The sequence below is a fragment of the Camellia sinensis genome, chromosome 10 (assembly GCF_055761805.1).
Source record: "Camellia sinensis isolate YWXY chromosome 10, ASM5576180v1, whole genome shotgun sequence".
Lineage (NCBI taxonomy): Eukaryota > Viridiplantae > Streptophyta > Magnoliopsida > Ericales > Theaceae > Camellia > Camellia sinensis.
Window position 1 is genome coordinate 10,244,747 of NC_138970.1, and position 10,370 is coordinate 10,255,116.

The 10,370-nt window shown below is 40.9% G+C and overlaps 1 protein-coding gene across 1 annotated transcript; it reads left to right on the forward strand.

The window, feature by feature from the left end:
• Nucleotides 1-2,476: 2,476 nt before the first annotated feature.
• LOC145800137 (uncharacterized) lies at nucleotides 2,477-5,092 on the forward strand. Its single transcript, XM_082889778.1, has 5 exons — nucleotides 2,477-3,077; nucleotides 3,174-3,365; nucleotides 3,459-3,727; nucleotides 3,782-4,064; nucleotides 4,539-5,092. Exons 1-5 carry the CDS (start codon nucleotides 2,477-2,479, stop codon nucleotides 5,090-5,092), a joined length of 1,899 nt encoding a protein of 632 aa, XP_082745904.1.
• Nucleotides 5,093-10,370: the final 5,278 nt, after the last annotated feature.

The window sequence follows — 10,370 nt, forward strand, 5'->3', positions numbered from 1 at the left end:
AAATTTCAATTTCGGATGTTTAAACGATTGATTTTCGTCTTTATTCACTCTTTGTATATATATGTCTATAAGAGTCTCTTTGAACTCAAGACTTAGGAACTTTCTTCTAATATCTTCCCTGGGAGAAAAGTGAAGAGAGGCTAAGAACAAGGAAGAGTTGAGAGAGATTGAAGCTAAGGTAAGTGTAATTTCCCTAGTCCAATCCTCTTTCTCAATTTGAAATAGGAAGCTCTTAATGTTGTATAATCTAGAGTGGAATGAAAGTCTTGGATGTGTGTGTTGAAGACTTGGTATGATAATCCTATCATATGTGTATTTTGAATCCAATTCAAGTGATCTAGTGAGAGCATCATCATGTCTCTTTACTTATCAAATTGGTATTCATGGTTATGCCATGTTTTTGTATAACTATGTTATGTGTATGTAAAGTTAAGAGTTTCAAGAATGAAAGGATGTTGACGAGCTCCAATTTTTGTTCAAACCAATTGAGTTGTGTTCATGGGTTTAATTCAAGTTAGATTATGGTATGTTGTACCTTTAATTACATGTTTTAAACCATGATTTAGTACTTAAAAGTTTCAACTTAGAGCCTTACCAACACTCCCAAAAGAACAAGATTTTGTTGCAATTTTTGGACCCAAACAGGTAAATTGCCGCATGTGCGGGGGTCGCTGCCGCACGTGCGGCAATTGCCGAATTTTGGTGGTTTGGTTCTGCCTAAAAAGTACGTGCGGGGGAATTTTGCCGCACGTGCGGGGCTCACAGCCGCACGTATGGCCCATGTTGAAAAACATGGTTTGCTCCGTTTTGCATGTAGGACCCTCTAATATTGTTGGAATATATATTTGATGCCTTTTCGATATGTGTTAATTCCTTTGAAGTAAAGCGAAATAGGAAGTAATTTGATATGAAAGCTGAAATAAATTGTAAGTTTTGAATGTGTGCAGGGCACACTCCGGGAGGAACAAGCATGTCATCACAACACTGTGAGTAGTAGTACGCTTCACATATAGCTAATGATTGTCATTAGCATTCTATTAACACATGACTATTATGTATGTAATTATGTGAATGAAGCCAAGCATGAAAAGAAATAAAGGAAAGAATGAAATACTTTCACTTGACTCAAAGTATTTGTAAGACTCGGGGCCTATGGCCACTCCGTATGAATTGTTATGATATGAAACAAAGTGCTACGCGGAACTAAGTGCTACGAAGTGAGTCACCTCTAGAATCCGTGTGAGATACCTCTTGAGTTCATACAAGCATGTTCAAGGGCTTAACGCCAAATGATTCAAGGGCTTAATGCCAACTGATTCAAGGGCTTAATGCCAACTTATTCAAGGGCCTCGTGCCACCATGTTCAAGGGCTTAACGCCACCATGTTTAAGGGCCTTGTGCCACTACGTCTAAGGGCTTATAGCTATCATGTTTCAAGATATTATGTTTCAAGCCTTTACGTTTCAAGAATTGGCCTAAGGCTGTTATGAAATTAGTACAGAATCAGACTAACTATGTGTGCATCATCTTACGCTTTGATGTATTATATTTCAAGCTAAGCATCGTTTTGTTTAAGTATTACTATTCACTGAGCCTGGCTCACTCTGTGTTATGTCTATTTCTGTAGGTAACCAACCAGGTGGTCAGTCCTAGCCATGACGCCTGTTTTTCTTTTGTCAACCTTCGTGTGTGCAGACACTGTGCAAGGCCATTTATTTTGTGAAGTCAGTTAAGATGTTGGCTTACTTTTTGATTGCCCACCTAAGGTCGAATGTATATAACTTCAATGGTTTTTGTATATGCCCAATTATAGGGCTGGGACTGTATATTTGTATGTATATAACCGATGCTCTGTGATATAGTTTAGGACTTTATCTATCTACTATGGTACACGTGATGTATGGGATCCTGGCATGTAGAAGTAGCTCAATGGAGATGGAGTTTATATGTTCCATTATTTTCATATTACGTGCTTCCGATAAGGCCCCGTATGTTATCCACATCAGGTTACATGTCCGTTTCTGAACGGGTCATGCCCAAACTTTTAGGAGCGGCTTTGAGGGCGTGACAAGTGGTATCAGAGCATGAGTTGCTATCTCACACACGGATCCATTGAGCTCTAGGGTGTCTAGAAAGATTTAGGCATCATGCATGACACCCTGAAAGTATAAGAGAAATCGATGGCAACGTTATATGCACTCTGATAATGCTAACAATTTGAATTTATGTCTATTGTATATAATTGATTGTTGTGTAGGCTATGGTGAGGACAAGGACAGAAGATGCGGAAGATGCTACTTCTGCACGGTTGGATAGAATGGAAAGAATGATTATGGAAATGGCGGAGACCCTACGGCAACAACAGCAACAACCACAACAACAACCGCTACCGCCACCGCCACCGGTACCTCCACCGGTAGTACAAGATTTCCATGCTGAAGACCGGACCATTACCCTTGCTAAGGAGTTTAAAAAGATGAAACCGCCATTCTTCAAGGGAGGGATAGAACCAATGAAAGTTGAGGCGTGGGTGTTAGGGATAGAGAAATTATTTGAGGTCTTCCCTTGCACCGAGGCTCAAAAGGTGCAACTGGCTGCCTTCACTCTTGAAGATGAGGCACGGAGATGGTGGATGCTTACGAGGACTATACATCAAGGATTGACATGGGACAGGTTCTTGGAATTTTTTTATGATAAGTATTTCCCTCAAAGTATGCGAGATAAAAAGGTTACTGAATTTGAAACTCTCAGACAAGGGAACAAGACTGTTGCTGAATATGAAGCTCAATTTGCAGAGCTAGCCCGGTTTGCACCTCATATGGTAGACACGGACTATAAGAAGGCGCAAAAATTTGAAGGGGGATTACGGGGTGCTATTCTGGACCGAGTCAATATGTTGAAGTTGCCTACCTATGTAGATGTGTTGGAGAGGGCCGTCATAGCGGAAGGAAATATTGCTGCACAAAATCAAATTTCTGAATGGAAGGGGAAAAGACAAAATAGTCAATGGTCGAAAGGGTTAACTACTCCACCAAACAAGAAGCAAAATTCAGGGACTTCACATGCTTCTACCCCTAGTTAGGATTCAATTCTCGTATGTGTGGAGTGTGGAAAGAAGCATCGTGGAATATGCTACCGGAACTCTAGAGCCTGCTTTCAGTGTGGGAAAACAGGTCATGTGATAAGGGATTGCCCTCAAAGGAATCAACAAAATAATAACAAGGCCGCTACAAGTTCAGTGGGATCTGCACTAGCTTCCAACACCAAGACAACTGCTAAACCTAATAACAAAGACACTGCGCGGCAAGGCAGGGTGTTTGTATTGGTTCCAGGAGATGTACAGAATGCGGCAACGGTGGTGTCAGGTATATTTATGGTTCACGGTCATTCTGCTTGCGTATTATTTGATTCTGGCTCTTTTCATTCTTTTGTGTCAAAACTATTTGCTCCTAATTTAGATAAATCTAAGGAGGTATTATCTTATATGCTATGTGTATCCTCACCTTTGGGGGATTCTATGACCTGTACCTCTGTATATGTCGCTTGTGAACTCCACCTTGGAGATATTCGCGTATATGCTAACTTGTTACCTCTCGACATGACGTATTTTGATATTGTTCTGGGAATGGACTGGTTGAGTGAATATGGTGCAACTATAGACTGCCTGACTAAGCAAATTAGTTTTCATCCTCTGGGTCAATCAGAATTTATGTTTCAGGGACAGGAAGTAACTTCTCCACCTTATTTGATCTAGGTAGCAAAGGCTTGTAAATTAATTCAGAAAGGGTGTCAGGGGTATTTATGCAGCGTTTTGGAGGAGGAAGTGGGGAGCGGGAATATCGACATGATCCCAGTCGTCTGTGAATTTCCGGATGTCTTTCCAGAGGAGTTACCAGGGCAGTTGGTAGACCGCGAAATTGAGTTTACAATTGACGTAGCACCAGGAACTCAACCCATTTCTAAGACTGCCTATAGAATGTCACCAGTTGAGATGAAGGAATTAAAAATTCAGTTGCAAGATTTGCTGGACAAAGGATTCATCCATCCAAGTGTGTCTCCGTGGGGTACACCAGTTTTGTTTGTAAAAAAGAAGGATGGAACACTCCGGCTTTGTATCGATTACAGGGAACTTAATAAGGTAACAATCAAGAATAAGTACCCGTTACCAAGGATCGATGATTTATTTGACCTGCTTCAAGGGGCACAAGTCTTTTCCAAAATTGATCTACGGTCCGGATACCATCAATTAAAGGTCAAAGTTGATGATGTCGAGAAGACAGCTTTTCGAACCCGATATGGCCATTATGAATTTCTGGTTATGCCCTTTGGAGTGACTAACGCCCCAGCAGCTTTTATGGATTTGATGAACCGCGTCTTCAAGCCCTATTTGGATGAATTTGTGGTAATCTTTATTGATGATATTCTAATCTATTCAGAGAATGTAGAAGCTCACGAGAATCACCTTCGATTGATCCTTCAAACCCTCCGGGAAAAGAAACTATATGCAAAGCTGAAGAAATGTGAATTCTGGCTACTAGAGGTGGCATTTCTGGGGCATGTTATCACAAAGGATGGAGTTTCTATTGATCCACACAAGATTGAGGCGATTGTAAATTGGCCAACTCCCACTAATGTGACTAAAGTACGTAGTTTTATGGGGTTAGCCGGATACTACGGATGGTTTGTTCAAGATTTTTCCAAAATTGCGGTGCCGCTTACCCAACTAACTCGAAAGGGAGTTGCATTTGAATGGTCAGAAGAGCAGGAATCTGCTTTCCAGGAATTGAAGACAAAGTTGACAACAGCACCAGTTTTGGCCTTACCATGCCGTACTAAAGAATTTGTAATCTATAGTGATGCTTCGCACAAAGGGCTTGGTTGTGCACTTATGCAAAATGGAAGAGTTATCGCTTATGGTTCTCGACAGTTGAAACCCCACGAAAAAAATTATACTACGCATGATCTTGAGTTAGCGGCAGTAGTCTTTGCTTTGAAGATATGGAGACACTATCTATATGGCACTACTTGCGAAGTGTACACTGACCATAAAAGTCTCAAATACCTTTTTACTCAGAAAGAGCTGAATATGTGACAGCGATGGTGGTTGGAACTTATTAAAGATTATGATTTGCAGATCCATTACCATCCTGGCAAAGCCAACACAGTTGCGGATGCGCTTAGTCGGAAAAGTATGGGGACTTTAGCAAATTTGGTTACAAGGCAAAAGGAATTAGCAAATGAATGGGTTAAAATGGAATTGGACCTTGTATTACACAGATAGGAAGCTTTAATGGCAGCAGTAATGGCCCAACCAACCTTAATTGAGGAAATTAAATTGTACCAAATGGAAGATGACACTTTAAGGAAGATACGTGATGAGTTAGGAACCAAGTCGAAGCCGGGATTCAGTTTGGTAGATACGGTGCTTAAATTTAAAAACTGAATATGTGTCCCCAATATGTTGAACCTTAAACAAAAACTGATGGAAGAAGCACATACCTCAAGATTTTCAATGCATCCAGGGAGTACTAAAATGTATCGAGATTTAAAACAAAATTTTTGGTGGCCAAGTATAAAAAAGGAGATCGCGGAGTTCGTCTCTAAATGTTTGCAATGCCAGCAAGTAAAAGCGGAGCATCAGAGGCCAGCAGGGTTATTACAGCCCCTTCCAATTCCAGAATAGAAGTGGGAACATTTTACCATGGATTTCGTTGTGGGGTTACCACGGACTCCTCGAGGTATGAATTCAATATGGGTCATTGTAGACCGATTAACTAAGTTCGCTCACTTCCTACCCGTGAAGACTCAATATAATGCAGATAAATTAGCGGTACTTTATGTGAATGAAATTGTAAGGCTTCATGGTGTTTCAGTCTCAATTGTGTCAGATAGAGATCCCAAGTTTGTTTCCAGATTCTGGCAAAGTCTGCAGGAAGCAATGGGTACAGAACTAAAGTTCAGCACAGCTTTCCACCCTCAGACTGATGGTCAGTCTGAGAGAACGATACAAACTTTGGAAGATATGCTCCGAATGTGTGTGCTAGATTTTCAAGAAAGTTGAGAAACCAACCCGAATTCTAGACCGGCAAGTGAAACAGTTGGGAAATCGTGAAATTCCTATGGTAAAGGTTGAATGGCAAGAACATTACGGAACCGACGCAACTTGGGAAAAGGAAGAAGAAATGCAACACCAGTATCCGCATTTGTTTCTACCCTAAGGTACACCAAGTTCGAGGGACCAAACTTTTTAAGGGGGGGAGAGTGTAATAACCCGACCCTCGTGCATGTTTTCTGATATACTTTCAAAGCCTATTTTGTGTTTTGAATGCTTATTGTGAAAGCCTATGAGAAATTAAGTTTAAGTAAGTGAACTCCATGTTTAAGGGTGTCTATCTGTTTAAACAAGAAAAGTATCTGTTACATTAGAATGTTTGAATCAGAAATTGGAAGCCTTAGGGGCTTTATTATCTGAAATTGATTTTAAATATGTGATCAGCATAATTTTTAGGTAATATTAAGCATTTCTAGGAAATTTCAATTTCGGATGTTTAAACGATTGATTTTCGTCTTTAGTCACTCTTTGTATATGTATGTCTATAAGAGCCTCTTTGAACTCAAGACTTAGGAACTTTCTTCTAATATCTTCCCTGGAAGAAAAGTGAAGAGAGGCTAAGAACAAGGAAGAGTTGAGAGAGATTGAAGCTAAGGTAAGTGTAATTTCCCTAGTCCAATCCACTTTCTCAATTTGAAATAGGAAGCTCTTAATGTTGTATAATCTAGAGTGGAATGAAAGTCTTGGATGTGTGTGTTGAAGACTTGGTATGATAATCCTATCATATGTGTATTTTGAATCCAATTCAAGTGATCTAGTGAGAGCATCATCTTGTCTCTTTACTTATCAAATTGGTATTCATGGTTATGCCATGTTTTTGTATAACTATGTTATGTTTATGTAAAGTTAAGAGTTTCAAGAATGAAAGGATGTTGATGAGCTCCGATTTTTGTTCAAACCAATTGAGTTGTGTTCATGGGTTTAATTCAAGTTAGATTATGGTATGTTGTACCTTTAATTACATGTTTTAAACCATGATTTAGTACTTAAAAGTTTCAACTTAGAGCCTTACCGACACTCCCAAAAGAACAAGATTTTGTTGCAATTTTCGGACCCAAACAGGTAAATTGCCGCACGTGCGGGGGGTCGCTGCCGCACGTGCGGCAATTGCTGAATTTTGGTGGTTTGGTTCTACCTAAAAAGCACGTGCGGGTGAGTTTTGCCGCACGTGCGGGGGACTCTGCCGCACGTGCGGGGCTCACAGCCGCACGTGCGGCCCATGCTGAAAAACATGGGTTGCTTCATTTTGCGTGTAGGACCCTCTAATATTGTCGGAATATATATTTGATGCCTTTTCGATATGTATTAATTCCTTTGAAGTAAAGCGAAACAGGAAGTAATTTGATATGAAAGCTGAACTAAATTGCAAGTTTTGAATGTGTGCAGGGCACACTTTGGGAGGAACAAGCACGTCATCATAACACTGTGAGTAGTAGTACGCTTCACATATAGCTAATGATTGTCCTTAGCATTCTATTAACGCATGACTATTATGTATGTAATTATGTGAATGAAGCCAAGCACGAAAAGAAATAAAGGAAAGAATGAAATACTTTCACATGACTCTAAGTACTTGTAAGACTCGGGGCCTATGGTCACTCCGTATAAATTGTTATGATATGAAACAAAGTGCTACACGGAACTAAGTGCTACGATGTGAGTCACCTCTAGAATCTGTGTGAGACACCTCTTGAGTTCATACAAGCATGTTCAAGGGCTTAACGCCAAATGATTCAAGGGCTTAATGCCAAATGATTCAAGGGCTTAATGCCAACTTATTCAAGGGCCTCGTGCCACCATGTTCAAGGGCTTAACGCCACCATGTTTAAGGGCCTTGTGCCACTACATCTATGGGCTTATAGCCATCATGTTTCAAGATATTATGTTTCAAGCCTTTACGTTTCAAGAATGAGCCTAAGGCTGTTATGAAATTAGTACAGAATCAGACTAACTATGTGTGCAGCATCTTATGCTTTGATGTATTACATTTCAAGCTAAGCATCGTTTTGTTTAAGTATTACTATTTATTGAGCCTGGCTCACTCTGTGTTATTTCTGTTTCTGTAGGTAACCAACCAGGTGGTCAGTCCTAGCCATGGTGCCTATTTTTCTTTTGTCAACCTTCGTGTGTCCAGACACTATGCAAGGCCATTTATTTTGTGAAGTCTGTTAAGATGTTGGCTTACTTTTTGATTGCCCACCTAAGGTTGAATGTATATAAGTTCAATGGTTTTTGTATATGCCCAATTATAGGGCCGGGACTGTATATGTGTATGTATATAACCGATGCTCTGTGATATAGTTTGGGACTTTATCTATCTACTATGGTACTTGTGATGTATGGGATCTTAGCATGTAGAAGTAGCTCAATGGAGTTTGTATGTTCCATTATTTTCATATTACGTGCTTCCGATAAGGCCCCGTATGTTATGTACATTAGGTTACATGTCCGTTTCTGAATGGGTCATGCCCAAACTTTTAGGGGCGGGTTTGAAGGTGTGACAGCATGCTTGCGTAGGAATCTGAGAATAGAGAGGAGAAGGCCGTCTATTACCTGAGCAAGAAGATGCTGGAGTATAAGACCCGTTATACTCCCCTGGAGAAGGCTTGCTTGGCCTTGGTATGGGCTACCAGAAAGTTACGGCACTACCTGTTAGCTAACTCTGTAATTATGGTTTCGAGATTAAATCCCATCAAATATGTCTTTGAGAAACCAGCACTTACGGGTAGGCTAGCTCATTTGTTGCTTCTTCTCTCCCGATTTGATTTGAAGTATATGACTCGCAAGTCTATGAAAGGGAGAGCGGTAGCGGAGTTCCTAGCCGATCACCTAGTGGAAGGAGACGAAATAGTAGAGTATTTGCTCCCAGACGAGGCCATTCTGCAAGTCAAGGAAGAGATTTGGGATAGGGGTGTTGTTGATAGCACCCGACAATTCCCACATACCTTTAGCTTTCAAACTCCAATTTAAAGTATCTAACAACGAAGAAAAATACGAGGCATGTATCATTGGCTTGGAAGCCGCCTTGGAACTAGGGGCAAAATGGTTGGACGTCATTGGGGACTCGAACCTGGTTGTGTCTCAAGCAAAAGGAGACTGAAAGGTTAAAGAAGAAAGGATGAAAATCTATCACCAAACCCTGGATGTTCTGATTCCTAGGTTTGAGAAGTTAACCTTCACGCATCTGTTAAGAGAGAACAACAGGTTCGCTGACACCTTATCAACTCTATCTTCCATGATAGACATCCTTTTGGGAGTCCGGATGCGTCCAATCATTATTGAACAAAGGTATGTGCCGGCTTGTGAGTTAATCACCGCAATAGATGAAGTACAAGATCAAAATCCCTAGTATCATGACATTTGGAATCTCTTGGAAAAGGAGACTTATCTACTAGGGGCAAATGCCAAAGATAAAAGGGCAATATGGCAAATGGCCGCTCAGTTTATCATCTGTGGGGTTAAATTGTACAAACAAGGCCATCTGGGAATGCAAAAACTGTGTGTTGATGAAGAAAAGTCGAAGCGCTTGATGCAGGCCATCCACGGAGGAGAGTGCGGATCGCACATGAGCATAATGATGCTACTTTACAAAGTGGGTCGAGACCCAATCCTATGCAGTACTAAAAGCGTCACACGTAGCCAAGTTCATCAAGAATAATATCATCTGTCGCTATGGGGTCCCGAATGAGATTATTTCAGACAATCGCTCCCACTTTAAGAAAGAAGTGGTCAACTTGTTAGAGAAATACAACGTGGCGTTTCATAAGTCATCCACATATCGGCCGCAAACCAATGGAGCTGTTGAGGCCACCAACAAGAACATCAAGCATATTCTACAGAAGATGGTGGAAACCTACAGGGACTAGCCAGATAAACTGCCATTTGCTCTTTGGGGCTACAGAACATCAATTCGAACATCTACAGGGGCAACTCCATATTCTCTAGTTTATATGATGGAAGTTGTTCTGCCGATTGAAGTTGAAGTTCCGTCGCTGCGAGTTATGGTTGAGTGCCAGATAGTAGAAGTGGATTGGCAGCAGCGCAGATTCGAGGAACTGATGTTGTTCGATGAGAGGAGGCTGAAAGCACAGTACCATGTCCAAGGATATCAACGCAGGATTGCCAGGGCTTTCAACATGAAAGTTAAGTCTAGGAATCTGAAAGAAGGGGATTTGGTGCTCAAAGACAACCAAGCTCTCATCCACGATCCTAGGGGCAAGTTCAGGCCTAATTGGACTGGTCCTTATATCATCAAATC